General features: G+C 37.6%; 2 protein-coding genes across 2 annotated transcripts; both read left to right on the top strand.

Annotated features, from left to right (window-relative positions):
- The first annotated feature begins 5,732 nt into the window (after positions 1 to 5,732).
- Positions 5,733 to 7,643, top strand: LOC140167805 (E3 ubiquitin-protein ligase TRIM45-like). Its single transcript, XM_072191098.1, has one exon. The coding sequence runs from the start codon at positions 5,733 to 5,735 to the stop codon at positions 7,641 to 7,643; it is 1,911 nt and encodes a 636-aa protein (XP_072047199.1).
- A 6,532-nt stretch (positions 7,644 to 14,175) lies between these two features.
- Positions 14,176 to 22,553, top strand: LOC140168616 (E3 ubiquitin-protein ligase TRIM45-like). Its single transcript, XM_072192019.1, has 2 exons — positions 14,176 to 14,269; positions 17,035 to 22,553. Exon 2 carries the CDS (start codon positions 17,218 to 17,220, stop codon positions 19,258 to 19,260), a length of 2,043 nt encoding a protein of 680 aa, XP_072048120.1. The 5' UTR covers positions 14,176 to 14,269; positions 17,035 to 17,217; the 3' UTR covers positions 19,261 to 22,553.
- Positions 22,554 to 23,928: the final 1,375 nt, after the last annotated feature.

Raw genomic sequence — 23,928 nt, 5'->3', positions numbered from 1 at the left:
TCACGGACACTAATCCATACGTCAAAGTTTTCAATGCGGACGGAATCTTCAAGCACAGGTTCGGTGCTCAGAATCCTAACGGCACCCTGTCACAAAGTGAAAACTCCCGGTTGTACGGTCTAGCCATTGACAACAAAGGTCGCGTGTATATCGGAAGTAATAATCGGTACATTAGTATCCATAATCAAGACGGTACTCGAGTATCTGGCTTCAAACTCAATAATCTGCATCCATACTTCATTGCTGTCACCGCAGATGATCACGTTATCGTCAGCGATCATGGTGGCTCTCAAGTAGCCGTCCACGTGTACGACGCCAAAGGTACCAAACTCCACACCTTCGCCACTCCACCAGGAGGTAATTTCTACCCTACAGGATTATGCGTTGTCCAAGATGAAGTCTTCGTCTCCAGCTACCAAGGAGTTCCAGCAGTCTACCGCTATTCTCTCACAGGTGACTATATTGGAATCCTGACTAAGGAAGTCAGATCTCCCTGGGGAATTGCACTCAAAGACGACGGAGAAGAGCTTCTTGTCTGCGATGACAATTCCATCAAAGTTTTTCAACTGAAATAGTAAAATTTCTTCACATAAGCTATATCTAGAAACCCTATATCTACAGACCCTAAACTTGACCATAATTATGCTCTTTTATTAAGAACATGGACTAAATACGTCACCAGTGGGCACTCAACTTTCATTGGGGTCTTGGGGAAATGATTTGTAACGAAAAGTTAAGGGATGGGGTATGAACGTTTGGACAGTATTTATTGTGGGACATTAGAGCACATCAGACATATCGCATTGCATTCTGAATACGAAGAATGTCCTTCTGATATCAAATAATTTTGATTTTTAGAAATTCGCAATGTAATACACATTTTATGGCAAATGATTAAAATTGATATTTTGATATTTAACAGTACTCGAAGTAAACTTTATAAATCTGGTGATTTATACTTAAAGTGTATGTAGGTGGGATGAAAAGCCGACGATTAATTGAAAATTTTGACCTTTCGTATTGAAGATATGGATTTTATGGATTTTTCCCAAAACACCAAAAAAAAAAAAAGGTATTTTTGGGGGAAAAATCCATATCTTCAATATGAAAGGTCAAAATTTCAATTGATCGTCGGCTTTTCCTCCCAGTTACATACACTTTAAGAATATATCATTAGATTTATAAAATTTACTTCGAGGACTGTTATATATCAAAAATGTGAAAAATATCAAAATTTAATAATTTGTCATAAAATTTGTATTATATCGTGAATTTCAAAACTGAAAATTATTTGATATTAGAAAGACATTCTTCGTACTCAGAATGCAATTTGATATGTCTAATGTGCTCTCATGTCCCACAAAAAATACTGTCGAAACGCTCAAAACGCTCATTCCAGATCCCTTAATGTATACTAAATACTAGAGGATAAACAGACTGATTCTTGAGTGCACAAAAATGGGACACGATCAAGTAAAATTAGTCTAAAGTCGCTAACATTGAATTTTAGTTATTGACAAAATAAGAGCTAATATTATTTTGTTTCTCATTGTTTTCAGCAGCAGGTCCATTGCCTATAAGTTATTGGTTTGCATCAAAACGTAACAAGGACCGTACCACTAATAGATGTAAAAAAAAAGATTTAATATTTTGACATTGGACTAATTTCTCTTGATCGTGTAATCTTATGAAACAAGGAAATCAGACAACTTAGATGTTGAACTGAAAATATGAAATGTTCTCAAAGTTTTTCCTTTGGAGTGAAATATTATTTTTGTTTGCAGGCATTTATTTTAAAAGGGTTTCAAATAACTGGAGACTGCATGGGGGTCCTGAAGAGCTGGAGTATGCTAAAGTTTTTATCGTAAAGACCGGTTATGCAAGTTGGAGATATATATGCGCGCCCAACCGGGAGTCTTTACCGCCACATAATACCAAGAGCTACATGTAGCTTATCAGTGTCAGAGTGAAATTAATGACTTATTATTTGAACTATTGAAATTATCTCTTCCTTGATCGTGTTTATGCTACTTGGAAACAAACTATTAATTTGAAACATTTTAACCAATTTGTAGTTTAAAAGAAACTAATTTTGAAACAAGGTTTTATTTTGTTGAAGAACTTACTTTGATTAACGTGTGATTATGTTTAAGAGCTTGCTTCGAATGAACTTGTGATTTGGAATGAATTTGAAGTGAATTTACTTGTGAATACATTGGCCTACTTTGAAGCTCCTAGTAATTTTCAAAAGAGCTTATTTGTCAAACAATCATTATCTTGTTAAATATTTAATTGAACTAACTTTGAAATAACGAAAAAACTTTATTTGATTGAAAAAAAATACTTTCCACGTATTTATAACATTATTGGAAATAACGTTTGCTTAATTCAAGTTTTGTTATAAATACGGACGGCAAAAGAATTAAGGTACTAGTTAAGTTCACCCCTGTATATCCTAATCAAATCCTAGACATATATGTCAACATTAAAACCATCAACAATTATACCTGATGTACCCTTTAGCTCTGATATGATACCTCATTTTGTTGAATCTCGGTGATCGAAAACCCAACGAATTCAAAAGAAACGAAATCAAAAGTTGCATTATAATGTTCTAATCTATAGAAAACACGGTGCTAATTCACTTGTTCGATAACTAATCATGCCAATGGAGCTATCTCCAACTTTTGAATTGGCATTGTCCTTGGGATTTTGGATCACCATTGACTTATTTCAACTAATGAGGTCTTAAATCCGGGCTAAAAGATGCAGCTACTGGTTGCTTGGGAGGCTCATTTTCAAATAGTGATCATTTGTAATTACTTTGAACTCATTGTAAGACTTATTAAGGTCTATACAAGCTGGTTTGTAACAAGAAATCAGATATTGCGCAATATTGTGCAAGAAAAAAATTCCTTTGTGGCTGTAATTAGTATACGAACTATAATGGAGTGCATTAGGCTGCGTTCAAAGAAGTATACTATTCGGGTATACGGTGCACGTTTTGCAGGTGCACGCGTATAGCTTGAATCGAGCAAGACAATTTCATAGTACCGGGTCACATAAGGCTACGATCACATAGAAGTATACTATTCGGGTATACGGTGCACGTTTTGCAGGTGTACGCGTATAGCTTAAATCGAGCAAGGTAATTTCATAGTACCGGGTCACATAAGAGGGCACTATTCGAAAAGGCCGTATACCTGCGTATAGTAGTATAGTGGGAATAAGTGGGAATCGTGCGTGTTCGATTTTAGTGCAGCGTATACTGTTCTGATTTTAAAACTAAACCATATGTGGGTAAATTCATTTTTCATCTAATTCTGCACATTATGACACCTCATTGAATGCAATGTGACCTCAAAAAGTAAACTTACAAGCATTTGATTAGACGAAGAAAATTGGTAAACTGACCTATCATGCCTAGACTCGCTAATCGCTATACAAATACGCTCATTCGATCAAGCTGAGTTCACATAGTATACTCCTATATGAACTCAGCCTGATCGAATGAGCGTATTTCGTATAGCGAATACCGTATACCGTATACTTCTATGTGAACTCAGCCTAAAACATGAAAAATATAGAGCTATCACTGATAGACATTTCATGTGGGATGGGGGGGTGTATGTGTGTATGGTGTATATGTTGGTATGTGAATGTGGGTTTTATACATACTGTGTGCATGGAGTCATTGAGAATAATTGTTATGCACAATGTGGGGGATTTAAGGCGTTTTCAACTAACCCTTTTCCAGAACAAATCTCATACCCAATGTGATCTCTTTGTTATGTTAGGATGTTGTCACCCATCGATCATAAGGACGATTTTCGTGATTTAAGAAATAAAAGGGAATCAATAAAATGTGCGCATATCATTGGGCATACCATTATGACGTCAAACCTACCACTACCGCAAAAGTGCACTGAACAGTTCAAATCGCGAAATATTAATACCGCGAAAATATCACGCTTTACAGTATCTATTTTGATCTATTTTGATCAATTATTTCTATTTTTAATTTGATTATTAGTTGAACAAAATACAGAAGTCAAAGACTTGATATTCGTTTGTTCAAGTAAGTCCATCCAACTGAATCAACTTAGGGAATTGATTTGTTATCAGAGATTGGTTAAAGGTATAGTAATAATGCCGGTCTTCAATTTTTTGCTTTTGCCAACAATTATGAAAGTATATTAATAACAACTTTACTGGCAGGAAAGTTTTTTGTTCGTTTTAAGCCGAAATAATGAGGTAAAATAAAGAAACCCCAATTACTATCTTAGACATTGCCTACAAACAGCAACAATTTGGCTGATTAAAAAAAAAAAAAAAAGCAAGTGTAATTTGGTTACGTGTAAAAATACAAATGCCGTAAAACCTCGTATACAAGCAAATAGAGAGATTTTGATGAAAGCTAAATTAATCCAGGCCTCATTCATTGACAGCATTATAACATTATGGAGTTTGAGCAAATAAATTACCAATACAAACAAGTACTATTGTAAGACCAATATTATTGTATTGGCATATTCACGGCTGTTTCATATTAATTTAGCTTTCATCAAATACACTCTTTATGTTTGTAGACGAGGTTTTATGGTATACCACTAAAAATCAGATTTTAAACAAATGGTAAGCAGGACTGCAGCCGCTACTCCTAAGGTTGGTAAGTAGGCCTAAGGTTCGTTTGTCCGAAAAATTTAACATGGTCGCTAGCCCGAAAGTTAGAGTTAGGTTACGGGTAGGTTTAGAGTTAGTTTTAAGGTTTAAGGATAAGTTCCTAACGAACTTTCCGACCAGCGACTCCTTTTTATTTTTCGGTCAGTGAATCTTATTTAAAACTTTAAAAATCTTATTAAAACCAAATTCATTCGAAAATCGTGTAATGGATTCAATTCATTTGAAAATCAGCGTAACTGCCTTTAGCTTTTTGGCTAGTAACTGGGTGCTATTCTACGGGATACCGTCACAAATGTTACCCGCCAATCCTGACTAAAAAATAATGATTTTAAAGATTTGGAAGGTTATTGACAAATCATGTTGCATGAAAATCAAATCACACCAATTTTTCAAAATTTTTCTTTGTATGGTTGTCTGCCAGTTTATGACAGGGTTGGTACGAAGGTTGGAACATTTGTGACATTCAGCGGAATGGTCCAAATAGGAAAATCTCAGCATAGGCCTGTGTCTGGTAACCAAATAACATTTATTAATGATTTCGAAATTGACATTGGTAAATTAATTTGGTGATTGAGGACAGAAATACTTATTCGTATCATATTAGACAAGATAAATGTCAAGCATTATCAATCATGCAATGTTGATTCATTATTATCAATTACTGTTTGATTAGCATGCATATGATATTCAAGATTTACTCAGTTCATAAGGTGACCATAGTGGCAATACAGGAACACATTATTCCAAATTAAAGAACCAACTTACTTGGCTGGCATAGAACCAAATAAAGTGTGGTGATATACATGATGTTTGCGCGATGCGTATCGGGAGATAAAAATCTTGCATCACGTCCTAATCTGAATTTAATCCGGATCTATACAGTCTATATTGAAATGCCTCAAAAACCTAGTGCGGTATAGGTACAGGGTATTGGTAGTCAAATCATATAGACTTTGACCGACTCGAAAGCATCACGTAGGCTACTCGACTTGTTGTTTCGATCGTGCACATTGTATGGACATAGACCCGGGCGGGCATAGACGAACAAAATGGCTGATTCAAAACTACTAAACCTCGAAGGAACTGTTAGTAACGCCGATCTTGTTCAGTGCGGCATTTGCCATGCCGCTATTGACAAACCTAAGGCACTTCCATGTCTTCATACCTTTTGCTTGAAATGTCTCACAAGTTGGGCTCAAAGCTCTGCAAAGAAAAACCCGGATAAGTATAAGGACGTGGTATCGTGCCCCACCTGTCGCGAGGACTTTCCGTTACCAAAAGGTGGGGTCAAGGAACTCCGGACTAACTTTTTCGTCAGCAAATTGAAAGAGCGTAATGAGATTATGAGACAACTGTACGAGAAAGATGCCAAGATTCCATGTACCTCGTGCGTTAATTCCGACAACCAGGCTGTTGGGCGCTGTGTAGAATGCAACGATTTCTTGTGTAAGAAATGCGTGGATAGCCACAAGTCGTTGCGCATATTGATACATCACCACGTACTTACACTAGAAGAGCTGCGCACGGGAAAGTTAACTATGCACAATCTGCCTGAACAGGAGATGTGTCCTAAGCACACGCGTGAAGTTTTGAATTTCTATTGCGAGACTTGCGACGAGCCTATGTGCAGAGATTGCACCGTCGTAGACCACCCGCGTCCCGATCATAAACAGATAGACCTGAAGAGTGCTGCTGAAGAGAGAAATGGCAAACTCCAAGAGTTATTCAAGCAAGTTGAACTCGTTCCCAAAGCTATCGATACTGCCACTGCGGTGGATGAGAAAACTGCTGAAGAATTGAGAGCCAACGTGAAGAAAGCCATCAGTCTCTACAAGAAGACATCAAAGAAAGCAGAATCGGAATTCACGCAGAAAATGAATGAATTAGAGGCAAAACGAATCAAGGAGATCGAAGCACACAGAGATGGCCTACAATTTCAGAAATCGCGTCTTTGCACCTCATTGAAGATGACACAACAGATTACACAGAACGGTTCCGAGCACGATGTAGCAACACTGTATTCATCGCTCTCTAATACCATGCAACAGATGTCTAAGTTGAATCCAAAAGCTGTCAGAAAGTACATGAGTAAAGTTGAATTCATACCTAGCAAGACTCTTGACAATGGTCTGAGTTCTCTTGGCTCGCTCAACACCTATGAACAATGGACTATCGCATCGGGACAGTTCAGTTCTGGCAGATACATCGTTCTTGACACAAATGATGAGATTGCTGTGGCTACATACAACAGTAACAATTACGTTCGACTTTTTGATGACAATGGCACATCCAAGCGGCAAATCCAAACAAGCGGTGCAGGTGGCGGTGATTACCAAGGTGTTTCGTGGCCATGGGGCCTGGCAATCGCGGAAAATGGCGACTATTTCATTACGGACTATAATCCATACGTGAAAGTTTTCAACGCGGAAGGCGTTTTCAAGCAAAGATTCGGTGCTCTAAACCCTAACGGCAACTGGTCATACAATGAGGGTTCCCAGTTGTACGGTTTAGCCATTGACACCAAGGGTCGCGTTTATGTCGGAAGCTCAAGTCAGTACATTAGTATCCATAATCAAGATGGCGCGCGCGTGTCTGGCTTCAGCGTTAATATGTACCCATCCTTCATTGCCACCACCGCAGATGATCGTGTTATTATCAGCGATCATGGTAACAGTCAACAGGCCGTCCACGTGTACGATTCCAACGGTTCTCAACTCCACACCTTCGCCACTCCACCAGGAGGTAATTTCTACCCTACTGGAATATGCATTGTCCAAGATGAAGTCTTCGTCGCCAGCTACAAAGGAGTTCCAGCAATCTATCGCTACTCTCTCACAGGTGACTATATTGGAATCGTGACCAAGGACGTCACATCTCCCTGGGGAATAGCACTCAAAGACGACGGGGAAGAGCTGCTTGTCTGTGACAACAATTCCATCAAAGTATTTCAACTGAAATAGTAAACATTCATTCACATTAACTTCCATTTTGTGACCCTAAACTCGACAACGTTATGCTCTTTATAAGAACATGGACCGATAATACTGCACCAGAGGCACTCATCGAAGCAGAATAGTTTGAAGAGAAATTGGGGTCTTGTGGAACTGATTTGTATCGTAAATTTGATGGAAACTAAATACTAAAGGATGAAAGAACTGATTCTTGAGTGCACAAAAAAGGGACAGGATCAAGTGAAATTAGTCTAAAGTCGCTAACATTGACTTTCATTTATCATGGTTATTGGCAAAACAAGTCTAATATTATTTTCTATTAATTTTTTTTGGGGGGGTACGAATTTTTTGGCAAGCCAAAAGAGGGGGAGAAGTAAGTTTGGCAGGTCAAAAAGTGGGGGTGCAAGTAATTGTTTGCACACATTTATGGGGCACCATTTAAATACCTCTATTAAGCTGTAAAAGGGCTTATAAAAGCAGTACAGAAACGCTAAAATGTGTAATGGGCTCATAATTATTGCACATACTTAAAATTGTCTACAACTTGTGGTAACGAGAAGTTAAAATTCTACGTTTTTTGTATCAAAACGTAGCATTTGTTAAGGACTGCTAGCTGATGTAAAAAAATAACTTGATATTTAATATTTTCGACATTGGACTAATTGAAGCTTTGGAGTAAAACAATAACGGATTTTGTTTAAAAGGGGTTTCTAAAGAACTGGAGCATGACGTTAAAGATCATTAATTCTGATATAACATGTGAATTTGTTAAGAGTTTACTTTGTAACAACTAGTAATTTGTTCAAGATTTTTTTTAATTTGTCAAACAATCGTTATTATGTGAATGAAACGATTCCTTATTTTTGTTCAAGAGATTGCATGAAACAACATGGGTAATTGAATCGAGGACTAACTTTGAAATATTGAAACAAGTTTATTTGCTTAATTTTGCAAGAACTTGCTCTTGTGATTTTTTTTATTAACGAACCTTGTTTGAAACAACTTTTGAATTTGTTATAGAACTTACATCGCAGCAGAAAAAAACGATTCGTTAATATTTTGTTAAAGAATTTGCTAAGAACTGTATACAATTTTGTAATGAAATGACCTTTTGTGATTTTGTAATGAAAAGAACTTTTGTGACTTTTATAAAAAAAAAAAAAGAACCTAATTTGAAACAACTTGTATATATTTGCGGAACTAAGCTTGCAACATAATTGTTAAAGAACTTACTTTCAAATTAATCTTTATAAAGTTAAAAGATAAGTTACAGTATTTCTGCGAGTAAGCCGTCTTTTATCACAGTGCTGATGAAGTCATAGACACACCTGACGAAAGCTCGACCACCCACACAGGGACCGGCTCCACGTAGAAATACTGAATTATTATGAATTCACGTCAATATGGTCAAGAAAACATACTTATAGTTAAAGATATAATAGTTAAAGATATGAACTTGCTACATAACCAGCATTGAAACAACTTGTACTTTACTTAAGAATTATAACTTCTACCTAAGGAAACAACTTTGATTAACATGTGATTTTAACGAACTTTCTTTGGTATCAATAGTGATAGGAATTCCATATCTACACATTAGTAACAAATCAGTACTGAATATGGCGTTTATTATTAAAAAGCTAGGAGGTTGTATCCCTCTTAGTAAAATGGACGTGTTACTAAAATGGACGTGTTATTAAAATGGATGTGTTGCTAAAATGGACGTTTTACAAAAATGAACATGTTACTAACAATGGACGTGTTACTAAAATGGACGTAGACGAAGGTTAAGGAACTAGTATTAAAACAAAGTATGTGTTAGTAATAAGCACTTACTTGCGTGTTTTTTTTTATCTTAAGAACTTACTTTAAATGAACTTTACATGCCGAAATGTGAACTTGGTTTTGAAAACTCAACTCATGAATTTGTGCAAGAATGTTCTTTGAAGCAACTCGCAATTGTTCTAAGTTATCTGATATACAATCGTTATCTCGTAAAGAATTAAATTGGAAATACCTGTCAGTATATTTGGTTAATATGAACATAATGGATAAAGACAATAAACGTTATTATTATGTGAAAATCTTGACACCATTTCATTTCAGTCTCTTTGGAACAATTCTAATAAGCGACCAGTTTATTATCTTTAAAGAAAATACGGTTGTATTTCTACAGTCCACACACTTAAAAATACGGGGTCAAAAATAACCCCAAAAAGGGTCATTTTTGACCCTGCAAGCGACTGTCAATTATGCACCGACTAAAGGAGGGTCAAATTTGACCCCGGTGATCTAGTGAAAAATTTGGCCCAAATTGTTGTTAAAAATTACTATATTTAGGGTCAAAAATTATTTGACCCCTAATAATTATAGTCAGTTAAACAATAACCCTATTAGTGTCAAAAAATGATTATATTCAGGGGTCACAATTAAAAAATGACCCCTAACTTGGTTGAAATGACTATATTCAGGGGTTCCGATTAGAAAATGACCCCGGAACAGGGGTTGACAAATTATTATATTTGAGGTCATTTAAATATGACCCTTTTAGGGGTCAATTTAACATGATGCCAAATAACAGAAAATGACCCCGGTCGTGGTTGATTTAACAACAAATAGGGTTAAATAAAATTGACCCCGTAAAAGTGTTGATATTTTGACCCCGTCGTTTTAAGTGTGCAAGAGTAAATGCTTCTTGAAAATACGGTCTTATACATAACATGTAACATAAAATAATCTGTAATTACAAAATAACGGAGTTCCATACATACATAGATGCAAATAGATACATACGCAAATAGGTGCTTATATTTCATCATAATACACATGTCTTCAGGAAGAGGCAGACTAGAGGAGATCTTGTGATACTCAACTAATACTCAACATCCATGAATTAGCCAAGTCTCTTGATGAGAAGAGTCTGACTGACCTCGCCTTTCTTCGACAAAGTATTTGACAATGTCTCACATAGACTAGCTCCTTCTGCATAAGGCTGAACACTATGGCATGAATAGTAACATCTTGAAGTGGATGGGTGACTTCTTAACCAACCGCACTCAGCAGGCAGATATCGACGGGCAAGTTAGCAACGAGGTGAGAGTTACATCTGGTGGACCTCAAGGCAGTGTGCTGGGGCCACTCCTCTTCCTCATCTTGATCAACGACCTGCCAAGCTGTGTCAAAGGCTCAGAAGCCCGTCTCTTCTCAGACGACTGCGTATTGTACAAGCGAATATCATCTGTTTCAGATTCTTCACTTCTTCAGGATGACTTGGATGCACTCAATGGGAACGTACCTAGCTCATGGAATTCCACCCATCCAAATGCCAGGTCGTAAGAATCACTAACAAACACAACCCAATCTGTACACCTTACATTATCCATGGTGAAATTGTGGAGACGAACTCGTCAGGCAAGTACCTGGACATGCATGTGGATTCCAAGCTCAATTTCAATGACCACATCGGGGACCACATCGATGCCACCAAGAAGGAAGCAAACTCAACCTGTGTTTATCTGGGGTGCAATTGCGATCATTGCAGCAAAACAATCAAAGAAGCCACCTACATGACTTATGTTCGACCAATAGTCGAATACGCTGGCCTGGGACCCACATACTTAAAGCAATATAAAGAAGGTAGAGCAGGTTCAGTACAGTGGTGCACGTTATGTCACGAGAAAATATGACCAGAGAACAAGCGTACTGGCCTACTGAAAGACCTCTAATGGCCAAAACTGGAAAGCAGACGATACCAACAGTGGCGTAGCGTGGGTCATCACATTGGCGACCATGATTGGGGGGGCACCGGGTCATGATGGGGGGCACAAGCCATTTTCGGCAATTTTCCTATGGGATTTTCTCAATTTCAGATCCGATTGATTCCCCGTGCCCCTATGACGCTACGCCACTGGATACCACTGGAGAGCGTACATCAACGAAGCGAAATTCCGCATCAGAGGTCATAGCTCTAGATTCCTGACAGGTCACTGCAACTCCAACCAATTTTGGGGTTGGAACCTACTGAGGATATATCCTGCAGAATTAGCATCCATTGATGTCATCAGAGTGGCATTATGGGGGATGCCAAGTAAACCAGCAGTCATCTGTAGTATTTTAAAGCAAATCATCACTGTATGTATTTTACATTGAACTTTGCTGACTGATAAATTTTGGATGCGCAGAGCACAACACACTGATGCAGTCTTTTTGAAGTTTGCACTTGCATAGAAAGAAGAAAAACGTACGCAAGAAGGTCTAAATTAGACAGAACATTACGTCGTATAAACAAAGGGACCATTTTTTAAATTTTATTTCAAACTGTTCAAACCTGTACCACAAAGTTAATTTTTAAAAGATTAGGGGCTCGGATAGCAACGTTTTCACGTATTTTTTGTGGGACCTGAGAGCACATTAGACATATCGAATTGCATTTTGAATACGAGGAATGTCCTTCTGATATCAAATAATTTGGATTTTTTTTAATTCGCGATATAATACACGTTTTATTGCAAATGATTAAAAATTTATATTTTTGAAATTTAACAGGCCTCGTATTGAAGATATAGATTTTTACCCCATAAACACCAAACAAATTTAGGTCTTTTTGTGAATAAAATGTTTATCTTCAATATGAAAGGTCAAAATTTTGGTCGGCTTTTGGTCAATTGATGGTCGGCTTTTTATTCCAGCTACATACACTTTGAGTATAATATCATTAGATTTATAAAGTTTACTTCGAGGACTGTTAAATATCAAAAATTTAAAGAAATATCAAATTATTTTATATCAGAAGAACATTCCTCCTATTCAGAATGCAATTTGATATCTCTGGATATGCTCTCAGATCCCACCAAAAATACTGTACACACGTTGCTATCCGATTCCTTAAGGTTACACAAAGAGACGTATAAAAAACGTATAAAAGACGTATAAAGTTGTTCTCTAAAACAGAGTTTTCTCAGTAATCAAATATCGCAGCGACTGAAATGTTGGTGCATTGGATGTAGCTTAACATTTTTGTGTGTGTTATATACAAATTATTAGAATAAATTTGAAAATCCTTCGTTTAAAGCATTTTTATCCACCATGTTCACAAGATCAAAAACACGTTCCATGAGGTTTTTTTTCAAATGTGCGCTCCGTATAAATCCACACCGAGCGATTGTTTTCTTCTTTTTCGTATTGTATTACAAATCGATCAAAGAAATAATGTTGCCATGGGGAAGAACCAAATACAGTACCGATTAAATTTTATAAGCCCGTTTTGGGGGAAAATTTTGGAGAATTTGCTTGAGAAAAAGCTGGTTTGTGAAATTATCGATATCTTGATTACGAGACGTTAATTTAGAAATCTGAATACCTACATTATTTCTCAACATTCTGCCAATTGCTATTCCATTTGATTTTCACTCCAAATTGAAGCTAGTTTTGCAAAAAACGAGGTTTTCCTCCATCAGTTCGGTCAAAATTTCAGCGCCGACATGCGTGTTTATTCTAAGAGCCATAATGCGGACGCGATTGTAATCATTTGTAATTGCATCCAATATTAGTTATATCATCCGCTTTGAGGACAGTCAATTGCGTAAGATGATCTATGGCCGAGTGGATAGAGTGTTGGACTGGGAATCTAATATGAACTATTTTTGTGGGTTCGAGTCTCCGTGTGGCTGAATTTTCTTTTTTTTTCTCTTTTCTCATTTTTACTTCCTTTCTTTCTCCTTTCTTTTTCATTTCTTTTTTTTTTCATTTCTTTCTTTCTTTCTTTTTCGTTATTTTCTTTCTCTCTCTTTCTTTCTCTTTTTCACTATTTCTTTATTCTTTCTTGCTCCTTTCTGTTTAGTTTTATTTGATTGCTTCGCTGCGTGCAGTGAATCGTGATTGATTGTCTTTCACTTGATATAATTCAGAAATGTGTAGGCCTGCTAAGTCTGTCTTGTTGATTTTCATCCCAAATTCGATTTACAAATAATTGCTTTTTGATATTGTTGTTGTTGCCTACCCTTACATTGTAATCAGGGGAATAGCAGCATTGATTTCATCAAAGATATCAAGGCTATAAATTCAAAATCAACACATTTTCCAGGGCGTAGCTTGACGAAGTGCCCCCAATCAATTTTAAAATTTATAAAATCCTTGTGAAAATTGCCGAAAACGGCTTGTGCCCCCCCCCCGGCATCCGAGCTCCGGGCACGAGCTAAGCCAAGTTTCATAGCCTTTTCATGTCTTGACCGTGGATCGATATTCTATTGTACGTAGGCCTACGTCCCGGTACGCTTGTTCATTTTCTGCATGGCTGTTTCTGTTATGAACTTACGCCCTCTGAAATCAAGCGCATGAAAAACTCTCGGCTAACCTTAAGTCCACTTATTTGAATGTAAAAGACTTTTTGGCGCTCAAAGGTGTTTGGGATTGCGTTGTCGCGGAAATAACCTTTGTGTTTGCGAATCAGTAGAAAGTGCTGTCATGCGTGCGATCGACCTTAAACATGTACCGCTACGCCATTGTATAGGCCTATACATTTTGAACAATTGCAATTTCTTTGCAACATCGTACATGTACTATATAACAATACCTGAAATGTTCTCGCCAACATTTGTGTATTAAACTTTACCTAAGTTTGATGCGAGTTCACTGACGTAAGTAACATGTATCCATGTTATCTGTTTCTGTATAAATAGGTGTTCGACATATAAAAACACTCGCAACGGGGTAAATAAATGATTGAAATATACTTGATGTTCGAAGTTACTAACATTACATGATCACAGTGTAATGACACTGTAATAGCGTCGTTTAGTCGGAATTGTACATGCACGATATACTCTCCTGTCCTACAAGACTGTTCCCAGATCCTTTAACATTGTTTAATGCAACCCAATGTCCTGTTTCAGTATGCCCAGTTCAGGTACATGTTTAGCATGGTTAGAATGGGATCTTCCCGTGTTTCTCTTACCATGCTTTGCTTCTGTAAGAATACCCAGCAAAGTGCATCTTATGTGAAAGCTTCGGGAGGTCACCATTCAGCTCATGTGCTGCTTCCAATTGATGTTATACATGTATAATACTGATCTAAACATCAAGTTCGACAGTAGCAGTGAATACGAAATTGTAATTTCCACGTGTGTATTATAACCTGAGACTTTACTTCTCAGTAACATGATGCTGCTTCACGAATTTTTATATCGTTTTTCATACTAGCTACACACGCACCCAGATACTTTGACCTCTTTTAGCTTAGTACCCTTGTTTGTTTGGATGGTAGCTTTTGCCAACATTGAACGACACGACGTTTGTTGTTGAAGCATTCATTTTGTGAGCCAACTTTTCCGACAGATGACTTAACTCTAAGCAGCAGTTTTTTTGTTTGCTAGATAGGTTTAGTTATGACTACGTCGTATGTAAAGCCCAAATCTGTTTACACTTCAGTCGCGATTCGCCTACTCCTTATCTTCTTCAGGTGAAATCTAAGCGATTCTTCTCTGCCACCCACTACCATAAGTATAATCCAAAATCCACAACAATAGAGGCCGTCAGCGTGACGTCATATGCCGCCATCTTGTGGGTACACGCTGTGATGGTCGTTCGATCTCCATGCGTGAACAGCAAAATCACCACGTTGATGCGCGATAACAGCTGCGTGGCACCCGGGGGGTCACTCCCATTGTGGCCTGTACACCATCCACGATAATGAAAACGCGTAAAAAGGGTAGTTTTTCGTGGGTAAGCACGATACGCGCGTAACACGTTTAGGGTGTCAAAAACATGAAATATTGCGGAAAAGGGTAGCAAAATTGCAATTGCTAATACGCGGAAATGAAATTTAGGGTATGAAATTTGATGCAAGGAATAAAATCCCTGTTTAGGGTATTGTTTTAGCCAAGGGTTAAATCCTTCTTTAGGGTGCTTTTCAAAAGTTGATTATCGCGGATCATACAGGCCACAATGGGAGTGACCCCCCTGGGCCGACGCATGAACACACAGATCATTATTTTGTACCCACAAGATGGCGAAAGGCTGACGGCCTCTATAAGATACGAAGCAAGGGAGTTTCCGTGCATCTGGCGAAATAACTTTTAAGGCTAAAAGCCTTGGTGTATTTGCACATTCTTCCTATAGCTTCCCAGCAAACACAAAAACGTTTTAAAAACGTTTTAAATAAGTTATATTTTGGCTTTTGGTTTAGGTAAAAACGTTTTAATAACATTAAAATGTCGGGTTATATAAAGGTCATGATAACGTTTTAAAACGTTTTGTATAAAAACACACTACAACAATATTTTTAAATGTTTTCAAAAATGTTATTGTAAACTATTTTTGCAAACATTTTTGCCAAATATTGTGTCAATACTTAAATAACATTATGTTAAAATGTTTGAACCCAGCAAACACAGAGAAATGTTCTGAAAAAGTTTTTTTCAAAACCTTTTAATAACATTTAAATGTCGGGTTATATAAAGGTCATGAAAACGTTTTTAAAACGTTATTGAAAATATTTTGGGCAAACATTTTTCGCAAAATATTTTTTCAACCCCAAAATAACATTTTGTTTAGAATGTTTTGTATCAAGTTTTCAAGAATGTTTTTGGAATGTTATTAAAACGTTTTATACCCTTTATATAACCCGACATTTAAACGTTTTCTGTAACACATTTTTGTTTGCTGAGCCACTAGATTATCAAAAAATGTTTTTTAAGGTTATGGAAACGTTTTATACTCTTAATATACCCTTTATATAACTCGACATTTAAACGTTTTCTGACAACCTTTTATAACCTTTTGCGAATGATGTCGAAAACGTTTTGTGTTTGCTGGGTTACACGACCCCCTCTAGATAGGTGGGAAACAAACAAGGGGGAAATTAATAGGGTACATAGAAAACCTGGTCAAATACGGTACTCATGGGAGATTGCACTTCGAATGGACCTCCCCCCCCCTCCCCATGAAAAAGATTTCTCAATTTTTTGAGCCGCTCCTCCCATCAAAAATTGGACGCGCCTAGTTTGGGACTCCATAGGTGCTAAGAATTTGCAGCATTTGTCTTTTGGAATGATATTGAGGGCCTTTAAGTTTATGAAAAATATTATTACATGCAAGTTTAGATTACCAAGGTAATATCATTTTATCAACATTGAAGTTTATCATATTCGCAATTTTTTTATCCGCTCCCCTTCAAAAGTTGGAACAACGCGCCCAGTTTGGGACTACATGGACGTTGATAAATTTTTTTTTCTGGAATAATATCTTAATAAGGTCTTTAAGTTTATGAAAGTTATCATTACAGGCAGGTTCTTTAAAGTGTTATCATTTTATCATCATTGTAGTTTATTATTATTATTATTATTATTATTATTATTATTATTATTATTATTATTATTATTATTATTATTATTATTATTCACAGCTACAAAGACAGCTTATGGTTTATCGAGGAAGTGTCGATGTGACTTCAACGCATTGATTGACTCGACATTTAACTGTTTAGAAGTAGATTTAGTGGACGATACACCTCGTACGGGCGATACGTTATTTTTTATTTTACGTTTGCAACAAGAACTTCCGCGGCGCTCGTTTGGAGACTAACGAAATGGCTGATTCGAAGTTCAAACTTGACGAAACTTACAACTCAGACCTTGTTCAGTGCAACATCTGCGTTGCTGTTATTGACAATCCTAAAGCATTGCCATGTCTTCACACATTCTGCTTCAAATGTCTCTCCAGTTGGTCAGAAAGTTTAGCAAAGAAATATCCAGCAAAGTACACGGACGCAATTTCGTGTCCAAATTGTCGCGAGGACTTTCCGTTACCAAAGGGTGGTGTGAAAGAGCTGAAGACCAACTTCTTCGTCAATAAATTGAAAGAGCGAAATGAGCTTCAGAAGAAGCTGCACGAAGATGCCAAGATTCCATGTACCTCGTGCGATGATTCTGACAATCAGGCTGTTGGACGTTGTGTAGAGTGTAACGATTCCTTGTGTAAGAAATGTGTGGATGTCCACAAGTCGTTGCGCATACTGAAACATCACCACGTGCTTACACTAGAAGAGCTGCGCACGGGAACATTGACTATGCACAATCCGGCCGAACAAGAGATGTGTCCCAAGCACAAGGGTGAAGTTTTGCGTTTCTATTGCGAGACATGCGACGAGCCAATGTGCCGAGATTGTACCGTCCTAGATCACCCGCGTCCCCGTCATAGACAAATAGACCTGACGACCGCAGCTGGAGAAAGAAATGGCAAACTCAAAGAGTTATTCATCCAAGTAGAACTCATTCCCAAAGCTATCGATATTGCCATGGCAGAAGATGACAGCACGCTGAAAGAACTGAAAGCCAGGGAGATGATAGCCAGCGATCTGTACAAGACGACCGCTAAGAAAGCGTATTCGGAATTCATACAGAAGATGAAACAAGCTGAAACAGAATTTACGCAGCAAATGCAACAATTGGTTGCCAGGAAAAGCAAAGAGATAGAAGCGCACAGAGACGGCTTACAAATTCAGAAATCGCGTCTTTGTACTGCAATGGAGATGACACAACAGATTACGCACGGCGGTTCCGAGCATGATGTTGCTACAATGTATTCGCCGCTCTCTAATACCATGCAACAGCTGTCCAAGTTGAATCCAAAGCCTGTCAGGAAGTCTATGGGTAAAGTTGAATTCATACCCAGCATGAATCTTAGCTACGGGATGAGTTCTCTCGGTTCACTCAATACCTACGAACAGTGGACTCTAGTGAAGACTATCGCATCGGGGCAGTTCAGGTCTGGAAGATACATCGTTCTCGACAAAAATGGTGAAATTGCTGTGGCTACATACAATAGCAACAATTACGTTCGACATTTTGATGAGAATGGCACACCCACACGGCAAATCAAAACTACCGATGCAGGTGGACAGATTGTAAGTGACCGTTCATATGCAGGTCAACAGTATTGGAGACCTGATGTGTATACAGGTGGACAGGATCCAAGGAGAGGTTTGAAAGCAGGTGGTGGACAGGATCCAAGGAATTGTTCGTATCCATGGGGCCTGGCAATTGCTCAAAATGGTGACTATTTCATTACAGACGAAAATCCTTACGTTAAGATTTTCAACGCCCAAGGAAATTTCAAGCAAAGGTTCGCTGCTCAGAATCCCAACGGCAACTGGTCATACAGTGAGAATTCCAAGCTGTACGGGCTAGCCATTGACAACAAGGGTCGCGTGTACGTCGGAAGTTCTGTTGGGTACATTAGTATCCATTATCAAAATAGTAAGCGCGTATCTGGCTTCAGTCTCAATAATCTGTGTCCATACTTCATTGCCATCACTGCAGATGATCACGTTATTGTCAGCGATTATAACAAATGCGCAGTTCACGTGTACGGCACCGACGGTACTCAACTCTACACCTTCGCCACTCCACCAGGTGGCAAATTCTACCCTACGGGAATATGTGTTATCCAAGATGAAGTCTTCGTCGCCAGCTACATAAGAGTTCCAGCAGTCTACCGCTACTCTCTCACAGGTGACTATATTGGAATTCTGACTAAGGAAGTCAGATCTCCCTGGGGAATGGCAATCAAAGACGACGGAGAAGAGCTTCTTGTCTGCGACGACAATTCCATCAAAGTATTTCATCCGTGATTAGCAAACGTCATGTTTCAAAGGCATCACCAGACTTTTACATAACTTTGACTCCCGGCTAGCGGCTTTGAGTTTCGGGTTCCGTGATCCTGGCAACTGACAAGAGCTATCCATTGGCGTAACATAATGGTTGGTTAAAATTGTACATATTACAAGGACTGGTGGTGGCATTAGAAATAACGATTTAATATTCAGATAAACAACTTGTTATTGGTTAAATAAAAATGTTTTGTTAAAGAACTCACTTACATCACATTAAAGCCATATTATAACATTTGCTGAGGAGGACGCCCTCATTGATTTTTTTTAATTCATTTTTTACACGATTATATTGTACTTTATTAAACCAATATACCCTGCAAAAATCAAGACTCTAGGTGCTGTAGTTTTGTCAAAATCCGAGATTTTGAATAAAACGCCGGAACCGGATACACAATGTTCGCATAATCGCATACACGATGTTCATAATACACAGTACGTACACGGCGTGCGGGACGGTGATCTAAACAACAAAGGTTCGTACCATAACATGACCGAAGGAGTGGTACGTATTAGCGACATATGCGCTGGTAGTAAATTCCAATTTTCTTTGCTTTGCCGTAGTTGTTCGGCTAAAAAATAAAAGGTAATATATCTGACAGTAAGAACTAACATTTTATGGCAAAGAAATGCTAATCTATTTTGTATGAAAATGTTATAATATGGCTTTAATTGCGCTTTCATTCATACCTATACGCCAGGGCGTTCAGTGTATAACCAGGAACCTTATATATAAATACGCACGTGACCCATGGGAACGACATACTAAGACCAGCAAGCGTGACCAAATCCTCATGCCATTGAAAAGGATAGGAACTCTTTAGATAAATATCATCAAATGTAAGTATTAATTGAATAGCAAAATTATTTACACATGGAGGGATTCCGAACTTGTAATATATGTTATCAAAAACAACACTTTGAAAGTATTTGCCGACGTAAAAAATATTTATCGACGGAAACGTTTACAATATAATCACAAAGTTGAACGAAATAGACAAATTTGCTGCACATTATCGCGTTGTTCGAGACTTACCGTCTACAAGCTGTTATGACAGCGCGGAGGTGGTCACGTGCGTATTTATTAATACGTATTTGTATGTATAGTCAAAGCGTACTGATAAGTAAAATCACTTCCAATAAAGAGCAATTCGCATCATAATTCGCCATAGAAGTGACGTAATAATCGGATTAACTACCATAGTGATAGATCGCCCTGCACTACAAGCAGATTACACTCTAACAGGTGTGAGTGATCAGCATAATATGCATATTCTATATAATTACTATACTGAAACATCTATGGTTCAATGCATAGGTACCGAGTGAACGTTGCAGTGCAGGGTGATATATTAAAAATTTATTCATCTATTCCTATGGTATCTAATCCAATTATTTACGTCACTTTTTCACGCATTCCTATACCTCAATGGTAGCCATTTCTGAGTCCCCTCTTTGGTCCATTCCACCTAAAATGTGAAATGATGTGGCCTTGGCGGGGATAGGAACTGCATTCCATCACCCGTGTTACACGTAGACAAAAGAATGATGAAAGTTCGACACAATACAATTCAACATCGATTTTTAAGCGGATTTAATCCACCTAATTGGGCAGTAACAACACCAGTTTGGTGCAGACGGGACCCAGTAATGGCCGACTGAATTCTGACCATCACTTGGCTCGTTGGATTCGTCTATACTAAAAGGAGCTATCGGTATGTCTTGAGTCTCTGGCTGGGTCTGACCTGGCAACTATTGGCAGCTAGCCAGTCAAAGCTTCCAAGCCAGTAACCGTGGTAACAGAGCTTGCGTTGTACTATGTATACATGGTATAGACGAATCTCATTTCACGCATTCCTACACTTCACTGGCAGCCATAACTGGGTCCCCGTCATAACTGGGTCCCCCGTCTGGGTGCATTGTAGCCGACGCGTCGGCTACAATGTGAAAATGAATGTGAAATGATTTGGCCTTGGCGGGAATTTTAAACTGCATTCCATCACCCGTTTGACACCTGCGGCGAAAACACACGTAGACAAAAGAATGATGAAAGTTTACAACACAAATGAATTCCCGTCGGCAAAACACACAGCTTCTATATACATGGTCAATTGCCTTTTACATGCGGTACAAAGAAAATAAAGTCATACACCGTATCGAACGCTACTTCAAATGGATGTCTAGTATACAGTAGTCTGTATGAATAGATGCGACGGGATTACCTGCAGAATTATCTCTATTGTATATATTATTCTATTAACCCTCCTCATCCTTGCATCTTCTCTAGGCGTTAGGCGGCTTTTATTCGCACAATTGGGCGATCAAAACACCAGTTTGGTGTACCCAGTAATGGCCGACCAAATCCTGACCATGACTTGGCTCGTGAATGGGTATAAGGTCATTCCCCTTTTATGTGTGTGCAGAACAATTTGAAACAATAAATACGAACGGCTAATTCATTTAAAGTTTTCAGTGCATACTGCAGTTACTGTCCGTTTTCCTATACACAATACACAGTGCTCGCGCATACACCATTGACGCGTGACCTCTACAAATAGCGTACGTTAGAAGTAGGGGGATTTGCCTAGTTAACGTCGCTGTGTGAAAAATAACCGGCCAATATTAAAAGTATTCTTCTAAAATTCTAGAAAATATAGTTTTGTAACATGTCCTAAATTTTTAGCTAATTTAGATGTTTGGAAATATTCGTACTTTGGTGTTTTAGTGTATGTTATAGGTAATAGTACATTGCCTAGTTAACGTCGCTGTGTGAAAAATAACCGGCCAATATTAAAAGTACTCTTCTAAAATTCTAGAAAATATAGTTTTATAACATGTCCTAAATTTTTAACTAATTTAGATGTTTGGAAATATTCGTACTTTGGTGTTTTAGGAAGGATATGTATACGACAGATAACACCAAAAAATATGAAGAAATTATTTCCAAACCGTGTTAAGTCAACAATCATTATGTTGCTCATTTTCAAGAATGCTGGTTAACAAAAAGCAGACCATTGTCTCATTTCGTGAACAAAGGTCCACATACCATTGTTTCCTTGCGTTTCCTTTATAATCGGTTACCCAACTGAAGCTATAATACCAGCTCATTGCGATACCGCACATATAAAACAGACACATGTGCACAACCAGATAAGATCTGATTTAATCAGTTGAGCTGTTTTCAATGAGTGTTATCTTGGTTTAATAGCTTTTAATGGGGTTTAAGTCCTGCAAAGGTCGAAGTGAATTCTACTGTAGACATGACTGCATGAATAGGTGCATCATGGTATAAATAGTATGATATTCATTAGGCTTACATGCAGATACGTATTCCTTTCTGCATATGCCTGGAACACTTTGAGTGATGAAAGAAAGAAAGAATAGTCAGTTAAAGCAATAATGTGTGATTTGCATAAAGAATAGATTTCTATTTAAATATTTGTTTTCACTGATCACATTACCCCCTTTTAATTTCGAGCCGATCGTATTACAATGTAATCTGCACGGAGCATCGCGCTAAACGTGTGTACACATAAGCTGACATCCACGGGACATGTTAGCAAGCACTCGATCAGCGAACCGGTTTTAACATAAAAAGTTGAATTTTACTGTTATAAAAGCACTTCAGGCTCAGTCTTTTACATGGTATTTTAGTATACCACTGGGTATTATAATTATGCAAAAAGTAAAAAATCCGAGTAAAATTGAGGGCGTCGCTCATAGCAAATCACACATTATGGCTTTAAATAAATAAATTAATTAATTAATTATCAATAAATTAATATTAATAAATAAATAAATAAATAAATTTAATTAATACATACATAATTAAATAAACACCCCAGTAAATGAATTATTAATAAATTATTTTTTCTATTAGTTAAAGACCCAAAATTAAAATTGTTTATAAATTGCTTAAAAGTGAAGGATAAGTCATTCAAATTGTCATTTAGTATTTTTGAAATGACAAATTTGGCAAAAAACGAAGAAAACAGCAGTACTGACGAAGTTGAAGCCCTATTCAAATACATGTAGCTAATTTAGATACTGTCGGTATCTAAATTACAGATTCGTGTAAAATGTTGTCTTAAATACGCGGCTTTCTGCTGAGCCACTCACATGCTATGTTAGCACATCTATGACAATGACTAAAGGTACTAAAATCTGAATTTTGATGATTTTTACGATCGTCCGGATGAGCACTGAACGGGCCTTTAATTAATTTAATTAATACATACATAATTAAATAAACACCTCAGTAAACAAACACGTAAATAAATAAACATCCCAACATACATACGGTATCAAAGGTCATCTAGTGGCTCCAAGTACGTGGCTGTATAGTTGTTTTTTACTTTGAAAGAAACAATGATATCCCCAATATGTTTGTTTGAAATTTGTATTGCCGGGGGTCAGGTCAGAGGTCCCACAGGGGTCACATCTTGAAATTGCTCCGATTGGGCTCAAACTTGGCCATGACAATCCTCATGACGGGAAAACATTTCGCTGGAGTCAGGTCAAAGGTTGCGTAAGTGTCAAATCTTATTATTTCCCCAATTGAGCTCAAACTCAGTGGCAACAAACCCCATGATCAGGATAACATGTCAAAGTTCATTCAGGGGTCATGAT

This window comes from Amphiura filiformis, chromosome 13 (genome assembly GCF_039555335.1).
Source record: "Amphiura filiformis chromosome 13, Afil_fr2py, whole genome shotgun sequence".
Lineage (NCBI taxonomy): Eukaryota > Metazoa > Echinodermata > Ophiuroidea > Amphilepidida > Amphiuridae > Amphiura > Amphiura filiformis.
This window is presented reverse-complemented; position numbering and strand designations above follow the sequence as displayed.

Excerpts from the sequence above, each read along its gene's own strand:
- LOC140167805 (XM_072191098.1), top strand. The coding sequence starts at position 5,733 with ATGGCTGATTCAAAACTACTAAACCTCGAAGGAACTGTTAGTAACGCC.
- LOC140168616 (XM_072192019.1), top strand. The coding sequence starts at position 17,218 with ATGGCTGATTCGAAGTTCAAACTTGACGAAACTTACAACTCAGACCTT.